Genomic DNA, 22009 nt, shown 5'->3' with positions numbered 1-22009 from the left:
CCTTGGAAAAGCTGCAAGTCGGGGGAAGGGACTCACATGCAGCCAGAGAGAGTCCTCTTCCTAAATGGACTGAACAATATTTGGAAGTGGGTGGCTGTCTCGTTGTGATACTGTTTTCATAGCATGAGCAAGAAGAGACTTCTCTTTCTAAATGGACTGAACAAGGTTATTATGGAAGTGGTAAACAGACTGAACATCTTAAGAGTTGTCTTTTCACATTGTCAGTGGGAGAAGGGAGGAAGGTGGGGGGAGGAGGAGAGTTCTGAAGGTGGTATGATTTTTTTTTTTCCTTCTTTTAGGTCTGTTAATAAACTTCTTTATATTCTTTCAAGTTTGGGGCCTGCTTTGCATTTCTCCTAATTCTTATCTCACAGAAGATAAACAGTAATGAGTATTTTAGACCAAACCACTACACCCATAGACTAAGGGAATAATACATGTGTGTGATGTATGTGTACATAACAGAAGACAGGAAAGGTAATGGTGTATGGTAAATAATGGAACCTGGGCATGACATAAAAGACACACGAAATAAGGAGAGGATATCATCCCACTTCCAGGAGGGAAAGAATTAATTTTCTTCCTAGTAGATGGCACAGTGCTGTATTTTGAATTTAGTATGACAATAATGTTGATAACACACTGTTTTCACTGCTGCTGAGTAGTGTTCACCCTGTGTCAAGGATTTTCCAGTTTCAAGATGCTTTGCCAGTGAGCAGGCGCACAAGACTCTGGGAGGGACCATAGCTAGGACAACTGACCTGAACTGGCCAAAGGGATATTCCACACCACAGAACATCCTGTTCTGTATATAAACTGGGAACAGTTGGCTAGGAGGGGCTGATGGCTGTTTGGGGATTGGCTCAGCATCAGTCAGCAGGCAGTAAGCAACTGCATTGTGTACCCCTTCTCTCTTTTGGGTTTTATTTCTCTGTTTCTGTTTCCTTTTTTATTATATTTATTATATTTTATCTTATTTCAATTATTGAACTGTTCTTATCTCAAACCACAGGTATTACTTTTTTTCCAGACTCTCCTTCCCATCCCACTGGGAGAGGACAGGGTGAACAAGCAGCTACATGGTACTTAGCTGCCAGCTGGGGTTAAACCACAACACTGTTCCAAATATGATCTCACAGGTCTCAGGACAAATAGAAATCTTTCTGCTAGTTTCTACTCAGTGTTCACAGAAGTCACTCTTGTAGAGTGTTTGTTCAACTTTTATAAAGTGCCAGAAAACAACAAAACAAAGAATCCATACCTGCAATTTTGAGATCTTCCTTTTGCACTATAGACATAATAGACTTTCTCTGGAACCAATCTCCTCCTCCCTCCACTTGCCACAAAAGGTTTTTATCCTCAGGGTACTTCTCAAGGTACTGCTTACAAGCTGAGCAAACACAAGAAAAAACACTATGTTACAGATACTATATACTCAGATATACCTATTTTTTAAAGTTTGTCTGAAATCAATTTACTTCGCAATCTACCATCATACACAAACAACAACAGAAAGAACTGTTTAACTAAATAGTTGAATCTGAAATAAACAATATTGCTTTACCCTACACATCCTTCTTAATTAATTCTTTCTTCAGGTTTAAATACTTTGCATTATTATCTTAAACTGCAAACAAAGATGAATTAAATTTTCTTGTTTTCCTGGTACCCACTTGAGAGTTTTAAAACTTCACTAGTCACTGTTCCTGCCAATTACAAGATCCAATTTAAGACAGAAGGGTTTTTTCTTCAGCAGAGGAGGTAGTCAAGTGTTTTTTGTCACCCCACACTGTAGTAGGCACCTGTGAAAGCACTCCCTGGGAGTGTTAACATGTTACCATTGAATGGTTAATCAAAGTTCATTTCTAGAATATTTCCTATGTTGCTGTCCTTCCATCTCTTTTCTCTCTATACCTGTATCAAATATACAGGTGAACAGGCATGCTTTAACATCATTTTTTGGCAGTTCCTAGAAAAACCACCATTTTTCACCTGGTTCACTACTGATGCACAGTTTCAGAGCACAGGATCCCCACTGTGTCATTTCTTGACCACAGAAATGAATTAGTCATTAAATTCTGCTCAAGTAACTTTCCTTGAAGCCTAAAAATCAGGTCTTATCAGATCCAGCGACAGACTGTGCTGCTTGGAAAAGCAGAACATTTCTACAGGTTAAGAAGGCCAGATAAGTGTGTTCATAGAAGGAACCCTGGCAAATGGCCCAAGAACAGAACATGCCTTGAGAAACAGGGCAAAAGAAATGTGCTTCTTGTCTGAACACAGTCCCAAGAACATAGTTTCCACAATCCATGTAATTTCCTGTATTACATAGCCTCCTAGGTTGCTAAAGGAAGAACCATAAGTGTTTTCCTTGTATTTTAGAACTGTGCCTTCTCATACACAAGTTAAAGGAGAGCCTAGAATGTCCTCTTGACCAGAAGTTCAGAGAAAGCATGAATTAAACAACCTCATGACATTTAGGTGTGAGCAAGGAAAAGGTGCAACAAGGCAGATACACATTAGATCCCATACAGAAACACTTCAGCCCATTCTACAGGCTTGTTGGGGGAAAAGGGACAGCGGTAAACTTCACAACAGCAGAAAGCCAACAGAGTTCAAATAACCTAGTTTTACACAGAGAATTAAAAATTGAATCAGGAACTACTTCATCTTAAACAAATCAGGATTTTTAGCATCCACCAAAGCGCAGAAATTAATGTAGAGCCTGAGGATGAGGCCACAAACATGGAACTTGAATGACAGTACTCATTTGGATATGTAAAGAAACCACAAAGAAGATCCAAAGAAAAAATTAAAGAGCTTGCCTGTATACATGAACGGTGACAGTGGATATCGTAGGCCAAGAGGCTCTTCAGTAAAGGAATCCACAAAGTCTTCCAACATGATTAGCCCAGAGTCTTTCCCACGATGTTTCTTTCTAACAAACATTGTGTCTAGCACTGGCAACTTATACTTCTGACGAAGAAGAGAGCTACAAACACTTCCTGAAATAATCAGAGGGAAAACAATATCCATCAGTATGGATGACATAACTGCATGCTGACTGACGTGCTGCAGCATATTTAAATAAATACTTTTGTAAGTTATAAAAATTCCAAACTATATAATGGTAAGAGCAAGTAAAGTTATAAAAATAATGTATAACTTCATTAAAAATAAATAATTGCTATTAGTATTTTTCTATCTCTTTTGGGCAAGCTTCATAAGCTTGCCAAGATACATCAATTGAATAATGTAACAGAAAAAGTCTGTAGTACCAGAAAACAATAGAGAAGACAGAAGAAAGGCTCACTTTGAAATCTCACTATACAGTTCCATATGAAAACTATAGTAAAAATGAAGCTGAAAGATGGAGGAGGGGATAGGAGAAAACAAAATTATTTAATTATACTTTTAGCTGATTACATGACTTCTCATGATAATTATGAAGACTAATTCAGTTCTTGTTTAAAGACTGAAACAATTATTCCAATTTTTTAAATGAAGACACAAAAAACCCTAGGACATTTTACATTGAAATTCTCCCATAAACAACATATTATCCTAAATTAAACAAAGATGGAACAGATAGTCACAACATGTAGGTACCTGCTTATAAAGCCTGCTAATACAATATCCTTCAAATAGGCTCTCTATCTCCTCCCCTTTACTGCCCATATCCCACAGTCCTCAAGTGTTCTACCTGTAGGTTTAACAGAATAGAACCCAATAGCCTCTCCTTTTTTCCACATGATCTTAGCATAGTGGCTGCTACCATGACAGAGAAATGGGATCTCATTTCTTTCCATTTCTTGTGTTCGATAGATAATTCGATTCAAAACATAGAGAACAACCCTCTCTCCAACAGACTTCACCTAAGGGAATACAGAAGAAACATTTTAGAAGATTGGTCAGATCAGTTAATACCCATACATCAGAGACCTCATTTTCCAAAGCTGCCAGTTAACACAGCTGCAGACAGAATTCAAGGGAAGGCTGTAAGTTCTAAAGCAGGGTGACCCTCTGGGGTTTGTTAAAAGGCAAGGAGATGCTCAGAAGCCATTGCAATAGGTTAAGTACAAATCACTACCACAAGAGGATATTCCACGACTTCAATGTCACTCCTAATCCAACGTGCAAAAGCTGGGAGAAGGGCAATGGAGTGGGAATGTTATGATTGAATTCAAAACTATTTTTGGACTTAAGAAACATTCACCAAACACAATAGCAGCACATCAGCCTCAGAATTCCCAGGCTAGCAGGTAACCGAAGCCTTACAAAGGAGAAATTATGAGCCTCGGGGTGGCAGGAGTTGGCACACTCAATCACTGCTGATAGAGTGGCAGGCAACAGGACATGATGCAGTGAAAACACTAGTTACAACAGTTTCTGTGGCATGAAGTAAGGAATTCAATATCCTTCTCTCTGTCCTGCAAGGCTCTTTTTATATATGAAATTTGAGTTCACCACTATTCTACTTACTGTGAAGGAAGGAGGAACCATGCTCTCTTCCAGTGCTTACCTCCCTTGTAAAAGATTAAGCTTTTCTGATTCTCCTACCATTAAGTATGTGGAAAAAAAGGCTACATGCCAAACTCTCTATAGAAAATTTTTAAAATTGCAATAATCGAAGACAAGTGCCCAGACTTGAGCAGATATAAATTAAAGCCCTGGAAAAACACAGATTTCCAGTTTTGGAAAACACCATGCTACATAGGGTTAAATAACGGTAACAGAAGTCAATGACGAACAATAAAGCAGATACCAGGCAACTAACTTTTCCAAACCTTATGTATTGCCACTACAAGCCACAAGCTCCAACTCACTTCTGTCAAACACATTCCTGACAGTATTTCTGGTTTACTAGTCTCCTGATAAGACCAATAGGTACTGCTACGGTACAATACACAATTATACTAAGATGTTTCAACGCAACCAGATAACAATATTCTTAAGAGTAAAGAAGAAAAACGGTAACACGGCTAACATCTAAGCTGTCTACATATGAAGCTGCTGTACAAAAGTCATTCTTGCTCTAGACACTATCTTCACATTGAGGTTCCTTTTCCCCTAGTACCTATTCCTCTATTACTCCCTTGCAACAGGCATCTCATATCTAAATGAAATTAAAACATGTAATATCTTGCACACTATCTATCTGCCATTATCTTGAATAATAAGATTGATTGCTAGGTGAATGTTGGAGCGCTTTACCTGATGAAGCCCCTGTCTAGCAGGGACAGATGTTCTCACAATGTCATCAATTGACCACCACTGGTCAGCAAGATACAGGGCTATAGCTTGAAAGAAACAAGGGAAATAAAAAGTTAGTGATTCTTACCATTCCAAAAGAAACATATTCATTAAAGCTGCTAAATAATCAGGAAGAACACCATAATAACCAAATCAAGCATCTTCTAGGTGGCACTGTATTAATGTAGCTCCTACTACCCTAGCACAACAAATGGGGCACTGTGCACCCCACCAATATGAAATGCTCCCTAGTCCAAAACTTTTTCTGGTAATTGAGACTAATAAACACTAATGCTTTTTTTTTGCAGTATGATACACAGGAACTATTTTTCAGACATAAGCACTATCCTTCAATGCAGTGCTCTAACATCTCCTTCCACTAAAAACTCTGCCTGTCAAGATGAGTCTCACCCATACATGTATTTTACTATTGGGTTGCTAATGGATATTGATATTGAAACTGTGCAAGTTTTAGGGAATTAGATGAATGTAAAAAGGCTGATGGCCATGTGAGCAGCAGTCAGGAAGAGTGTGATCTATAGTTATTTGTGGCAAACTTGGCAATCATATACACGGCACTAAATGGAAGAAGGAAACATGGAGGACTGGAAGGGGAGGAAGAAGGAAGGAAGGAAGAAAGGGAGGAGAAAACCCACAAAACCCGTGTCATCTCAGCCAGAGGTATGCTAGGACTTCAAGCTAAAGACAAATTTACACATCATGCTGATCAATTCCTATTAATAAAGAGCACCTAAATTCATGGGCAAATTAATAGATTCTAGGAATGTTCAATAAATACCTTTTGAAGAGGTGAAGCATACATAAAGAGATCAAGAGATACATACTGTACTATGATCCAGACAAGCACCACAATATTTTGCTACATATCTTTTGAATTCATTGGGTCCAGTTCTGACCTGATTAGTCCGCAAAGTTCTAGCACTTGTGTATATAAACCCACAACAAAAAATAATAGCATGTGAACAAAAACACAAGTGGTAAAGTTAGGAGCTACAGTAGCATGAAATGAGCAAGGGCCTGGTTACATGTATTTTTCACAAAAAAAGAAGATATAGCAATAGAGAGAGATAATGAACTTAAAATGAAACCTGTGAGCGAGTCCCATGGTGCAAAGAGTGCAAGAACTTTGTGTGTCTGCTCTTCACCATAAAGAGGAACGAAGCCCACAGATGTCAAGCTAATAGGAACCTGAAACAAGAATGTACAGTAATTCAGTAGACTCTTGCTAAAACAACAGTAGTAAAATAAACAGAGAATGTTTATCAAGGTAAACAAGATGAATATTGAAAGTCAGGTCCTTAACAGCTAACTGTAAAAGACAAGCATCAGACCCTAGTCCTTACTTTAGACATTTCTTCTTAGAGACAAACAACATTCTAAAGAGCTCTGACTCTCAAGCTCTGGCAGATTTAGATACAGTAATTTGTACTGTTACAGCTCTCTTCTGCCAACAGCTTGCATTTGTGTGCACAACTGAAGTAAGGTGTGCAAGGAGCCAGCTTTATGTTCCCTTCAACAGTCCCAACTGTGCAAGCTGTCAAAGCCAACAGAAGAATGAGGCAGTCAGTCAAGCACTGAAACAAACTGGGAGAGCAAAACTGTGTTTGTTAGCAAGTTCTAATGCGCTACCATGGGAAGGCGAATTCAAAAGGGTTTTGTTCCCTTAAATCACATGCATGTTAAAAATTCTGAAGTTGGCTACTTGATTTTGCTCCTGAGAAAAAACATGAAAAGGGTCAAATAATCTTCTTTTAAGGAATCGAGTACCTCTGTGGAAATGCATTTTGATATTTAAATTCACATGTTTCCACTACTAAATTAATGTATAAAAAACTTGACAGACATGAGTGGTGGGGTAGACAGACTTGCTTAACCAGTTTAAGATTATGACATGCTATTGTCACAAATGAGGATGTTAATACAAGCATATATTTAGCCATGCAGCACTCGCATAAATACAGGAAAATAGTCAAGGCTCTGCTTCCGCCAAGGAATCTGCAGTACTGTCCTTTAGATCCCACAGAAAATCCTCTCAGATCACTTAATTTTGATTAAAGCTATTCACTGTTGGTTTTATTGGTAGTAGTTCTAATAGAAGCATTTGTCTGGACAGAACCAACATTGACCAACTTATCCCACAACGGAAAAGGGTTGAAAACATAGAAGTGTCACAGCTATTCTTTACTAGAGCTCAATAACAGCATGAAATATTTCAAATAAAGAAAAAAGTAACCACTATTGAAATTAGTGAACCTCATTAATCAAAACTTGAACCAAAGACGAAGAACACTGAAGGACTGAGATACAAAAAGAGCCAGTTAGCTTAAGTAAATAATGAACTCCTTAGTGATGACGATAGGTTTTTGCAAATGTGTGAGGTACTTGGTTTTACGTAAGAGTTTGATTCATCAATTGAAGATTTAAGGTTATAGTTGGGTTGGGGTTTTTTGGTTTTTTAAAAATTACTCAATATATGCAGATCCATTGCCTAGAAGCAGCATGCAGTCACTGATACAGAGATTTAAACCCAGTTACAGAGTGAAAAAAATAGAGTTTAACACAAAAAATTCTGAATTTGGAAAATACAAAAGCTTTGATAAAATAATTCTGAAATTCAATAGGACTGGATATCTTAAATCTACAAGGAGTTAAAAACACCGGTATTACAGAATTTGTTGGTTCTTACCTTGCGGCGGTCTGGCAGAGAAAAGAATTCTGGGGAGTTCGGATTCCCCCAGCGAAGGTCAAAGAGGTAGTCCTCTGCAGAGTTCTCCAAGTCCTCATGACTGTAATTGTTCAATATATCCACAGGGAATGACATGCTCTTGAGAAATAAAGCAACATTTTTAACATAGGTTGTTTGAAACATACAATGCACATATAAATTAGACTGTTGAACACCCACACTCTGCTGTTCACTACAGCCTTCTATATCCATGACAGAAAGGAGAAATGTTCCAGGCATTTAGGATTAATTGGGATGACCATTAACACCCAATCCGTAAAAGAATCAAATCTGTGCTCATAAGCAGAAAAGGATGAGATTAGCCTATAGATCCCCCTATACCTCAGTCGTAGCAGATTTCCAACATAAAACCCCCATGTTTGCAGCACAAGTACATACTGCTTTGAGGTGGCAGACTTAGTTCTATCTCTCTCCCAGATTACGTTTTTGATGCCAAAGGTCAAGCTATAATCAGGTGATAAACAAAAAGTAAACCACCCAGATGATACAAGATGGAATTAATTTGAGACTTTGCATTTAAATCCATCTCTGAAGAAACCAAAACACTGCTCAGGATTTTTCTAAGCAACTGGCCAGTTAGCATGCCTAACAGGTGGTTGTTTCCAAAAGCATTTCAGCTGTGAAAAGAAACTTTTACAAGCTCATTAAAAACAAGAGCCCACAACAGACTAAAGAAAGACACTTTAAGGAGGTGATGAGACAAGACTAGAGCACTGAAGCCAAACCATAGTGGCAATAACTCCTTGAAAACTCTTAGATTCAAATTTTCCTTGTCAAAGGAGCATCCAATTAAAATGAGCAAGAGCTCCTGGAATCCACTGTGCGGTCTCCAGGTAAGGCTCTTCCAGTTCTATAAAACTACACAGAAACAGACCCCTCAGCTGCTTTCAAACTATGACTCAAACTCTCAGAAGCACGAACACAAGTTCATGAGAACCTACTCTGGTGTTCTGGAGGAACGCAGGGATCTTAATCTGTCTTGCTCAGCTCCTATGAACTCATCACACAAGTCTCTAAACACAGAAGTTTTATACAAGTTTTATGATTCCTAGTCTTCATTATGGAGTCTTTTTTTCTCAGTTTTATGTTAAATCTTAGTGCATAATGATTTTTTTTTCCTCTTTATCTTCAGTCCCCTCTATTTAATCCACCATTCATTATCCTACTGACACAGGTAAATCAAGTGCATAAGAACATCTTATTCTGACTCAGTAGAAATTAAAAGTCTGCATTTTAGAAGCTTTTAAACAGCAATAATATGCTACTACTAAGTTGATTGAAGAGAAGAGGCTGCTCTTCCTATAGGAGAGATTTTTTTCCCTGTTAAAATTGAACAACAAACCTGGACATTGGCACTTCATTGGCATCTACAACTGCCACCTTTAACACTGTTGCTGATGAAAACACTAATGTTTTCCATGAATGCTATTGTTCAGATATACACATGCATTCCTCAGAGCCATCTCCTTCCAAATTCAGGTCATTCTTTCCCCTCAGCTGTTATTTACGTTTTCTCCTGCCTTCCCTTCTAGTCTCTCACATTCCTCCTACTATTGCTTACTGACCCTATCAGATACTTAGCTGCCTCTCTTAATTCTCCACCTGTTTCTTTCCACATTTCAGGGCTGCCCTTGCCCTTGTTAACACCAATTCCCTTGGCTCCTCCTGTTCACAAGCAAACTGATTTCCAGAGCCAAAGGTGAGGTGTGCATGTTTTTCAATGTAGCAGCAATGCACAGCAAACAGAGGAGCTGCTGTCAGGGGTGAAATTTATCCACCACCTCATCTCTAGCAGATGTGGCTTGCCTGCCCATATAACAGTTCTCAAACACACCAGCAATACTGCACTGACTATGCTGACATAAGCATGTTGCAAGAAAAAGCAAGAAGTATAAGACCCCGTGACGCTACTCCTACAAGCGGGTGAGGCTTTACCACCTGGTTAACTGCAACAGGCCAGGTAAATTCTGCTGTAAAGGAATACTGCTATGTGAAAAACAAAAAATTTAATTTTCTGTATGCTGGCAGAAAGCGCAACCCCCCTCTATTATTGAAAAAATACCGAAGCGCTTAGATAACTCCACTATTAACAAAGAAATTGAGCTGAGGTTTCATGATTACATGACAAACAGACAAACAAGCCACAAGCTATAACTTTAAGCCTCTAGGTAATAATTCCTGACATTTTTTTGGAACACAATAATGCAGGACCAAAGCAGAAAACATGCAATAAGAAATCCAGTAGATTATCTGACTTCCAACCACTACACCACTATGAAAATAAAAGCAGCAACCATATCTTTGCTTATAAGCAAAAAAGGCTAATTAATACATTCATTAAATTACCCTCAAAATCATTCACAGACCTCTTTTCTGTTTCTGTTGGGCTATCTAATTTCTCATGGCACACTTTGATTTTATTTACTCTCAACTCACAGTAGTCACATTTGACTTCTTTTACAGCATTTACAGAGAACATGTCATGCAAAGGAAAACAATACAGAGAAATTTTCAAGACTAAACCAAGTAAAACCTACTCAGCACCCCTCCTAAATAACTATTTATCTTTTTTACCATGCAGCAGATTAGACATGTAAAATTACAAGCTCTCATACACTTGTGTGATGTATTTTGTCTCAGTGTTGATGAGGTCAGAAACAGTTTGCATTTAAGCTCACTACATCCCTGAAGAAATCAGTAACTGTTCACAAAGTTATCAAGTTATAATTAAAGCATTAAACAAGTGATGAAAGAAGAACGTTCAATGCCAATCTACAGCAGAGCATAAGGAAGTAGTTCACAATACAAAATACAAGCACCTCAAATATGAAATGCAAAATAACCTACCAAAGACAAATGAAATGTCTTCCAACAGTAATGAATTAATATCACTGAAACACAATTGGTTTGTCGGTATTTTTAACAAAGTAAAAATACAAATGGCTTCACATCTAGCCAGTCTCAAGTAGAACAGGAGAGAGAAAAAGGGCAGGACAAAACAGCTTTTCAGGTTTTCTTGACTGGAGGGCATTAACACGTTTTTGTTGCAGAGGCAGCAGGAGCAGCACAGGTCTCCGCCATGCAGTTCCACATGCCCCTTTTTGTTGCTCTAAGCCTCCATGCACTGCATGACTGTAAAACTGTCAGGTCAAATCTTTGTCACACGTTGCACGACCATGCTCTGCTCACAGGGTACAATTCCAATTGGTTAGCACACAGTCAGGCTGACTGAGCACATGGGGGGAGGGAAGAAAATTTATTTTATTTTTCAAATGAGGCAACTTAAGCATTTCATTTTTCAACTGAAAGAAAATAAATCTTACATTTTTCAAAAACATATCATTTCACAAAATAATATTAATGGTTTTGTGTAAAAAACTCACATGAACAATATTTGCTTTAATGTGGAATCATATGACTTTCTCCTTTGTCAGCATTATGCAAGATATTACACGAGAAATGGCACGTCCTTTTTTAGGAACAGCTGCAGCACCAGAGGGTAACAGATCAATTCATGGAATGCCAACGAAAACCACATTTAACAGGATGAGTGAACAGATTCCTGTGCAGCACAGGCACTTCTTTAGTCACAAAATCTTTATTACTATTAGCATTAAGGCAAAAAAAAAAAAAACCAAACAACTCATGGAACAAGTGAGCAACATTGCAAATTGGTTTAATCATAAATTATATCTACAACCTCTTTTTCATCTCAGAAGTGCATGAAAGAGATGCAAGATGCACAGTACACACAGCTTCCAGCTCACATGTGGATTTGAGCAGGAATTAAGAGATATATTCATCCCCTTGCAGTTCCTCAATAATGAATGACACAAAACTGCAGAAAGATAGTAAGCCAAAAGCTATGTTATTTCTTACAGTATGTCAGAGGGCTTAAATACAGCTTAAAACTGGGTTTGGGTGCCTTTATCTCAGGGGAAGTGAAGTCTGAGTGGTTAGGCTGACAGACAAGGATTTAGAGGAATTTCCAGCAATAGCACAGACTTCATGTGAACACAGACATGTTACTTGATCTGCCTGAACTCCTCTACGAAACACAACTAATCATTAACCCAGAGAGACCAGTGTGAGAAATACTTTACGGAGATCATGAAATACTTGTACAAAGGTTGTATCAAATTTTGACAAGTACTGGAAATAGATAGTTACTTACACAGCACAGCTTACCTGAACAGCTCATTTTCCTTAAAAAAATAAAATCACAAAAAATCATCCAAGGCCTTTTCAACATAAGATAATAACTGGGACAAATAACCATGCAGGTGAACAATCTTCGGATTTAAATTTGTTTCTATTAATAATTACAACTGAATTAGTTGTTTTGGGGAGTCTTTTTACCTGTGATTTGCAGTTTAGAGGACAGCTGCCACGGTGCTCAAGCCATGACCTGCAAAACTTTTCTGCTAAACTGGGAAAACCAACCCAGACCCAGCCTGAAGGATACAAAGACAGGTCCAGTCCTGTGATGAAGCATTGGCCTATTCAGACAAAAAATTAACTGTAGTAATGTCTGACCCAAGCTTTGACCTGTTTCAGCAAGTGCAGAAGTATTGGATCACCAAACCCCTCAAGGACTGCCATGCATTTCCTATGAATCACCACACACCTTAAACCAAGTTCTGTTTTAAAAATATAATCCACGATCCTACCATGATCTCCCAGACTAGCTATGAGCCACACCTGGGCTCACATCATGAGAAGAGACATAAATAACAAACTAAACATATGTGCCCACACATACACCAGTTCCAGAGTAAGCCAAGCCTGGACTGCAGAAGTCCCCAGCAATGTTCCAGGCCCAGACTGATGATGCATCAAAGCAGCAACGACCTTGATCAGAGCAGCAGGAGCATCATTTCCATTTTGCTGGGTTTGTTTCCCACCTTGCAACATCCAGTTGCTGGTCTGTTGAAAGCTGTGAAACTACACAGAAGTTGTAAGAAAACTTAAAATTTTTTAAAAGTAGTCTTTTCAGCCTTCTGGCTTCAACTACAAAACAAAATCATTACATCTGCCACTTCTAGAATTGTTAAGCTCTCTTAGCAGTCATTCTATCAACAGACAAATTACATAAACGTTTCTTTGCTTTTACTACCAGTTGTTACACACAGCGTTTTCATTTTGTTTCTTCTTTATTCAACATCAAATACTTTAAACTGTGAGAGGTTGTTTTTAAAGTAGTTTTTTCTTGTTTCTGTAAAAATAGAGTCTGAAATACTTAGATAAAAGTTCACCATTTTCTATTATAAAAATAAGTAAATTTTAAACCTATGCTAAGATAATAAGTCATTTTAATATGTTTAAGAGAGTACATACTTGGTTTACCATGAGTCAACATAATTGAAATCCATAGAGAAAATCTGTCCCATAATTACCTATTTAGACCACTATTATAACAAAGCTTTTGTGTTTTATAAACAATCCCCATCTCTTAAAACTCTATTAATTTTAATCTGTAATGTAATGTATACTGACTATAGGAGGAGGAAGACATTTTAGGAAAGAGGTGTTAAAATTTTAAATAATAGAGTGTGTATTAGGATTTCTTGGAAATTGTACCAGCTTTTAGCAGCAACAATAATACACTGATCTGCCACATTGAATAGACAACTCAAGCCCTCCTCACACAAATAACTCCTTATTTAGAGGTAGGTTTTCTTGGGTTTTAAATTGCAAAATTGGGGGTTGGACAACAGGTCTTCAAACCATTACCTACACCTTAGCATCAGGGCATATAAATACTATTTCCCTGCAGTACAGCTTTTGTTCACATTTTTCAAGAATATGGGCAAATAAATCTTAAATACAAGTTCTTGATAGGTCAGATAAATTTGCTATGGTTTCTCTTTTTTTGTGTTTTCTTAAAAGGAAAAATAAGGGAGTTTTGTTTGTTTGTTTTGATTTTGTTTAAAGTAATAAAAACCCCAAACAACATCTATTCATACCCTACAAAATCAGAAATAGAAAGTTCTTAAGGAAACACAGGGCAGTGTCTAGAAACTGCTGTCAACATCAACCAAGATCTCTGGATTAATATGCCAGCCACATTACCCGTAATCTGCTTGAAGCAGCTTATGGAGCTCTGGTTTTCTATCGCACACAAATCAAAGCTGTTGATTTGAATGCAAATAAACAAACAAAAACAACAAATCCTTTCCATTCATTAATTAGCCACACAACGTAACTTACAAGTATAGCATAGAGTTATGAAATCTACATACAGCATTCAACTCCCCAGAAAGAATTATGGTAAGAAATTCTAAATACTGAGTTTGAACACTCTCTTATCAAATGAAACATGAACAAGGACAGAAGGAGAAAGAATCCTCCCCACTAAAAAAAGAAAAGGTATTTGCATCTGATTTCTTTCAATTAAAGGTGACAGGGAAGCATTAAGAGAAGACATGCAACTTCCCTCCGAAACCCACCTTAGGCAGGTAAAATTCTTATGCATATGCCCAATTAGCCACTGGTGTAACACCACTGGCATTTTACTCAAGTGATTTAAATTAGATATTAGATAGCTTATTTAATCAACCACTAAGTTCTTAGATATGCAAACTACTAACCTGTTACATACATTTTTCTACAGTCTCACATTTTAATGATATTATCTGGTTTTTTGCAGAGCACTTCCTTCAGCAGGGAATTTTGGAAACTAATATGCGCAAGTGTTTCCTACAATGAAAATGTGCCAGAGATACACTAAATCAAAATTCTGTGTTTGAGACTGCTCAAAATAAACACAATTTAAAAATCTGTAAAATTAGTTTTTCTTAAAGAAACCTTTCATGCCTTCCCTTTCAACTACTCCAATTCAAGGTGACTATCTCCACCTTTAAAATGAAAACCATTCTAGTTGTGTTTGAAAATAATTAACATGTATAAGATAGAAAGATACAGTCAGGTGGGATTATCACCTCGGCAATCTGCCTCTCTCTGACATATACCTGATCTTTCCAGTGCTCAGCACTCACTCTTCTTTCTAACTTCCCAGTTTCCTCTAACTTCCCTCCTCTACACGACAAACCTGTTTAGGTGCTAAGAAAATATCACCATACCTGACAGAGATATGTTGTGACATTTTCCAGCTCCATCCTCAGTACCCTCCAATTTTGTTCCTGCAGTTTAGGCCTTACACCATCTGCTCCTAAAGACCTTAATGACCTTCCTATAGCTCAGCAATTATAGCCCCCACACAGCCTCTCTTCACAGGTGGCTGATGGGCCACCTGGGACATACACAGACACACTGCTCTTACCCCTGCTCATCTTCTACAATTTCCATAGGTTTACCTCCTGCTTCTCCAGGCATCTAACAAAGGCAATATTCTGAAGCTTAATTTGCTGCTTGTTATCAGAAGATCATCTCTTACTCCCACTAGGCACCCACATTTCTTGGCAACTTCTTCCATTTTCGAACCTTCGTATCCTCCTCTAACATCATCCCACTGGTTTGCAAGGGCCATCTCATAAATACATCTAGTGATTTCAGAGATAAGAACAAAAAAGAAAGCTCTTTTTTTGCCATACTTAGAAAAAAAAAAAAAATAAAAGGGACAACAAACCCACCAAATCTGGGTAGACAGATGGCGGACTATCAAGCCTAACATAACTAACCTAACATCACAGTGAGACTGGAGTTGCAGTAACCCTATGTATACATTTGCATCTATTTTTAAAACGCTTGGTTGTGCTGTCCTATCCCCAATCCCCACAACTGGGGCGGACGTCAAAGCTGCACAGATTAGATTAGCCAATCACAGATACGTGTTAGCACAGTCTAATGAGCTACTTCTCATCAATCGAAGAACAGCAGCTCTCTCTGTAGCTGATTCAAGAATATTCCACATGGAAATTCAAGTGATGGTGTCTATGGCTACTAACAGTGAGGAGCAGGTGATTGATCTTTGCAATCACAGTCTCCATACCCAAGGAGTTACTAAAACAGTTGTCTGAACTACAACTATGCCACATGAAGTCTGGCTTTCAGCAAAGGAGTTGTAGGAAAATTCAACAGTTAAGCAGTATTCAATCTCTTATTGTCTTGTTTAAATTATCTGAAGGTGGTTTTGCTGGTTTTGCCAGTTTTTTAATGTCATTTGCAGTGGGAAACCTACAACTAAGGAAACAGCATATAACTAAGAAAGCAGCAACTGCCTTGGTTTTGTGGGTGGTTCAAATGAAAATGTAGAAAGGGGAATAGAAATTAACATGAGATGTTCCTGGACACAGGATTGCAAATAAACAAGGCTGCAACAAGAGATCCCCGTCAGCCAACCATAAAACTTTCTTGCAAACCAACAAGCACAGAAAATTGAGATGTTTTGGAGTCTCACTGTATGGCCCTACGGCCCATTTGCAACAGCCTGAGGATCAGAATTCTGAAAGTAGTAAGACTGCAAGTATAACTTACTGTCATTTAACTACAGCATTTGGAGCAGTGAAAATTTAAATCCCATCACAGATAAAAAATTTCTATTTTTCTCAGAAAGGGAATAGGCAGCTATCTCCAACTTCTCAATCCAACTCCAGTATCTTGAAGATACTACAATTATCTTCAGAAGATGACAGATGGATAAAAAGACAGCATTTATTATGAGAGAATACTGAATTTTACCTGCTACTTGTGCTCAGTGTTTGACTGTAGCAAGTTCTCTCAGCTGCTTTGCACAACAAATGATGAACTACAAGAGGACGAACTTCACAGGCATATTCACAAAGTAGTTTGTGGACTTACCAAAACAGTGTGGGACTCCAAAAGAACTAGGGACACAGGTAACTAGAAAGAATTTTACCTTGCCTTTCTCAAAGGAAAGATAAAGTGGAAGTCACATGTCAAGGTTATCACACACATCAAAAACATTGTTGAAAGGCTTTTAGACAACACGCTTGGGGCACAGACAGGATAAGGAGTCATTACTGAGTCCCAGTCTGAGCCCAGTCATGCTATGAAGAGCTATTACAAGTTACCATCCCAGGTGACAGAGACCATGCTCACAAATACAGTAACAGCTGTAAGCGGTCCCATATGCCCATGCAAAACAGCACCATTGCTTCCTCACCTTTACAAAGGCCACAAAAACTGACTACCCCTGTCTAGCTCACAGCTGTAGTCAGCAGTGACTATATTTATCTTTCTCATCCCATCTTCAGAAGGATGGAAAACAAGGCACATACGAACTAAAACTAGAAAATTAGAAGTAAACTCCATCCTCTGAAAAATAAGCAAGTAAAAAAATAATATGCAAACCTAGCATCAAAATGATTAAATAGCTAGGAAAGAGTCAGGCATCTTGTAAGCTGCTCCAGCTAACAGAAAAAAAAAAAGTTAGGAAGATCTAGTATGGTTGTGTAGAAATCCTGTTCCCAAAAGAAAGGAAGAATAAAACATCAAAAACAGTATTTCATTGCTCAGAATCAGCGTCAAGAATCTGTTCAGACAGACAGAATCAACTGACTTAGTCCCTCTTCAAAATGAATCTCCTCTCCCCAGTGTTCATACTTCCTTGTCATCCAAACCAATATGCAACAAAACCTTCAGCAGATTGATTCCTGAGCAGCTCTGTGTTTGCCTTTTATTTCAGTAGTCTCATACTTGTGGATGGTTAATTTTTGTTTCCCACAATTGTCTGGGTACAACTGCTGGTTTTTCTCAACCCACGACGGCCACATTATAAAAAACCATCCATTAATGTGCATTCACAAGGTATCAGTAAACATGTTACTACAGGACTCAAGTTCTGCGTCCGCAAATTTTAGCAAGAATGTCTCTAATAGCAGAAAGGAATTCACACACAACCTCCTCCCTGGTGTCATCTGTCGTCATCTCCATCAGCAACCATCCTGACATTCCAAGAGCTCACAAGCTTCCGTCAGCATACTGCATTTCCCCTGTTTCTCACGGTAATACATGTCTGTAAGATTCAAACTTCGACGCTACTCCTTCTAATACCTAGGCTATCCTGTTACAGGTGTACTTGAATTTTTGAAAAAACAAATAAACACACAAACTGCTTCAAAACCTTCAATAATCTGTCTTGTCTGGAAATGCAGACATTACTTTATTGTTAATGGTGGGTTTGGACACAGTACATAAGCTGCTCATACTTCTGCACATACCACCATACTTTACTTTGTTACAAAGCATACAAACAAACAAACAAAAACCCCAAACCAACAAACAAAAAACCCCCAACAACAAAAAGAACAATATTAGCACTGCTGACTCATTATACTAACCCTAAATTAGTGCTCATCTTAAGACTGAGTTGCCAGGAATCAGTTCATTACCTCCTGATCCTTCAAAAAACTCCTTTCTGCAGTTTCCGACTAAATGTTGACAACGTAAACTCTCAATATTGAGGTCTCAAAAGAAATAAATCATTCCAACATTTTAAAATCCTTTAAAGTTGTCTGTGCTGCACTGTAGTTACATTTACATTGCTATTGTTAAAACCGCCAGCTATTCTATCATTATCAACTCACAAATTATTCAAATTCTCCAGTTATAGTTATTGCTGGCTAATTCTACAACAGCTGTGAAATATTATTCAACCTAGAAAACATTTCTATTTGCAGAATTTGATGCCTGCAAAAGAGCTAGATAAAAGACTGGTCTTCCAGCAACACATTTGCTAACTTAAGCACACTTCACATTTTTACACCTGATGTTTTAGAAGCATGAAGCCAGTTAGAGTAAAGACAGCATTTCATACCATTCGAAGTTCACCGATTCTCCGTGCTGGGGAAAGGCAGGTGCAGCTGCAGGCTCACAGCCACTGCCACACCAGAACTTCTGAACTGGGTGTATTCTTCTAGCCCTAGCCTCAGCGGCTACGGATTCGACAGAGACCACACCTTTACTGATTATTCTTTCTCTTCACTAATCCACAGAATTAAAGAAACCTATTTAAACACCTTTATTTTACATGTTTTGATGACACCTAGAAGAAAGGGTAACAGTGAATTCAATTCATCCTGGTCTGTAAACAATTTCTAATCAAACACAGTAGTGAGAGATGCTGGCCCTGTGAATATGGAGGCCCCCTGTCCTACAATATTCTGACAGAATATGCTAATGTACACAAAGTACAAGACAAAAAGAGGCACAACTCAGATTTGAAAACAAATCAAAAATCAAAACTATTACTTTGAATAACTGTACAACACACAATTCAGTATACAACTCAGAGAAATAGATTTCCCTATATTTTCCATTCAAGGAATCATTTAGAACTTACAAACTTAGCATTTACAACAGTAGGTTTTCCAGTTTACTTTGAAAATAAAGAAACAGATACGTTAGTCCTGACAAACCTCACTAATTTCACTGAGATTTTAGGAAATATTTGGAAGCTCATTACTCTTTTGGGACAGGATTCTTTTACATATTTTAGCAAGTTATTTAAAAGCTTCTCTGAAATCTAAGACTTATTGGAGTACACCAACTAAATTTATAATGATTAAATAAATGAATGCTGTCACACCCCATTGTTCAGAAAAAAAAAATCAGCAATAGCAGACAAAACTGCAAGAGTGCAAGAGAATAGCTACCAAGATACTGCATATGCCATTTTGATCATATTTAAAACAATGCAGCAGAGGAAACACATTAGAGCAGGCTTTTCCACTCAGACTTGTTTAATCCACACTGCAACACCTGGAAGTATAAGTTTGAGAGGAGGGTTGAATTCTGTCTGAATTATTTTTTTTTTAACCCATTTCTATTGTAAGAAAAAGGCTTTTTGTTTTGCAACAGGTTACAAAATGATTACCCAAGAGACATTGATTGACAAAAGCAGTTCCAAAGGAAACTGCACACCTCTACCACTGCTGCCCCAAAACCTTCACAGACAGAAGGATGACTGCAGCTTTCTGTAATGCATAGTTGATTCAATGTGATGAGTAAGTTACAACCTTGAGAGTCAGGAGTAAGGTATTTATCTGTGAGGAAACAAGAAGCTAGTATCTTGCACAAAAAAATATTTTAGGAATGCCAATGTGAAAATAAACCTAAGTAGACATTACTTTAGCTCTAATACTACTATTCATACTTGCAGTTTAGAAACATAATTGGTAACACCTTTAAATATCACTACTCCTTGATATTCATTGATCGGCAGAAAATAGAGATTGATACCAAGTCTTATCATATCTAAGAATGTAAAGCAAGTGAAGGGCTCTTCTACTCTGATGAGTTTTTCTAGCACCATCACATCCCATGTTCATCTTTTAGTGATTTTTGTATCAAACATGAAAATAAAAGCATTAGTAAGTGTCAGCCTTAATACAGAAGTGAACTTCCTCCATCTTTCACTTGCAAAGACTGCACTGGACTAGATATGCAAGTACAACTACTTAAAACAAATTGTGCTTATACAATGTGTGGATAAGAAGAGCTTTAAGATAATTTTGAGTTGTATTACCTTTACAGTGCTAACAGACATTGAAAAAGAAAAAAAGAACCCCACACGTATATAAACCTCCACCCTTTTGATTATTAAATCAAAGAGATATTATCTACCTTGATGTGCATACTGAAGAAATTAAGAGTATTTTCCAATTCATTTTGCAGAGTAATACCCCTTTGTAAAATGGCTAGTTACGTAATGCTCCAAAAAGAGTTCTGGATCACACATTACTAGAGAGATACTGTAAAAGTACAGTAGAATCCCATCTTAATTCCTCATCTTGCACAACAGGAAAGAGAGACACTGTAAAACATTTGATTCTGCACAAAGAAAACAATAAGGAACATCAGGAGAAAGAGAAACAAGAAAAGGACTTTAAAACCTGCCTGCTCTACCAGCAGCTCAAAAAACAGTGTTGAAATTGAGATGCTCACTGACATTAACAACACCTGAGTTTGAACATTAATTGTATAAACCACTCTCTGCCCTAACATTTTTCCACTATGAAACAGGTGATAAAATGCTTTTTTTTTCACTAGCCGCCATTAAGACAAAAAGCAAGTTCTTCAGTACCTAAATCAAGCAGAGGTCAACTAAACAAGAAAGGTACCAGTGGCTGAGGAAACGGAGAGAAGATGCACTCCATTCCAATAGAGTTTGATGGAGGAGGAAGACCATGATCACTTTGCCGCAATCTTTTATAGGTCCTCCAGTGAGGCAGCACTGACTTTACTATTATACTGATCACTCTGACATAATGCTTATTCCCCATAAAAACTGGTGGGCTCTATACTAGGCTGTAACCAATAGTGCAGCCCAACACATAAAATGAGTAGGTGCACTTATGCAGAACAAGAAAAAGTTCCATCCTCCTGCATGTATGTACACAAAAAAGTAAGTATTAGCTGAACGGTGTCTGCACACAAAAAGCTAGTTTTCCAAATTTCTGATTATTAATAACTGAAAACTCCACAGCTCAGAAGAGCTTAAAGATAATTCTTTAATGGCTTCCTCTAAATAGAGCATTAATACGTGTATAAAATTGGTGAGTTAATATATTTTGTTTTCCATTAATTCTAGTAAAACCTTTTGCTCTAGCTCTCAGTGTAACCCACTTTCTTAGGCTGCATTTAATACTCATAAGCAGGATAGCAATGCTACATCAATGGATATCTTAGGCAAGATGCTTCCCTATGTTTTAAGAGTAATGAATCAACCCTATCTCAAAATAAAATTCAAAGACTTTAACACCATATGTAGGAAAACAGAAAAGTGTGTGTGTGTGCGCTACTGTGCGTGTCTACATGTGTTTGCACACGTACACACACACAGAGCCATCTTTGTGGGAGACAGCAACTGTAGCATTGCAATTACAGTTCTCATACATACGTAAAGGTGTATGGACGTATAATGGATCTTACACGTGTGTGGCTATAATACGCCAATTTCAACGCTACAATAGAAGACCCCACAAAAGATGGCTGGTCCTGGCCAACACAGAGTGACCTGGGCCAGAACTCACACCGAACTCGGCGTGGCGCAAGCTCCGCGAAGGC

General features: G+C 37.9%; 1 protein-coding gene across 3 annotated transcripts in view; it reads right to left on the bottom strand.

Annotated features, from left to right (window-relative positions):
* The window catches only part of FAM169A (family with sequence similarity 169 member A), a 37342-nt gene extending 16475 nt beyond the window's left edge, over positions 1–20867 (bottom strand). Inside the window, exons 1-7 of one of the 3 annotated variants that reach the window (XM_017740672.1) lie at positions 20567–20867; positions 7961–8098; positions 6363–6462; positions 5215–5300; positions 3704–3875; positions 2826–3005; positions 1262–1390 (exon numbers count right to left, since the gene is read on the bottom strand). In XM_017740672.1, coding sequence (XP_017596161.1) covers positions 1262–1390; positions 2826–3005; positions 3704–3875; positions 5215–5300; positions 6363–6462; positions 7961–8098; positions 20567–20578 — 817 coding nt within the window. In that variant the 5' untranslated portion in view covers positions 20579–20867. Of the gene's footprint in view, positions 1–1261; positions 1391–2825; positions 3006–3703; positions 3876–5214; positions 5301–6362; positions 6463–7960; positions 11228–18758; positions 18848–20566 lie in introns of those variants that run through there. The other 2 variants (XM_017740673.1, XM_017740671.1) reach the window with 2 other exon arrangements.
* Positions 20868–22009: the final 1142 nt, after the last annotated feature.

Source organism: Corvus brachyrhynchos, unplaced genomic scaffold (genome assembly GCF_000691975.1).
Source record: "Corvus brachyrhynchos isolate BGI_N302 unplaced genomic scaffold, ASM69197v1 scaffold467, whole genome shotgun sequence".
In the NCBI taxonomy this organism is placed as follows: Eukaryota; Metazoa; Chordata; class Aves; order Passeriformes; family Corvidae; genus Corvus; species Corvus brachyrhynchos.
The sequence above is the reverse complement of the archived record's forward strand: the minus strand, read 5'-3'. Positions and strand labels throughout refer to the sequence as shown.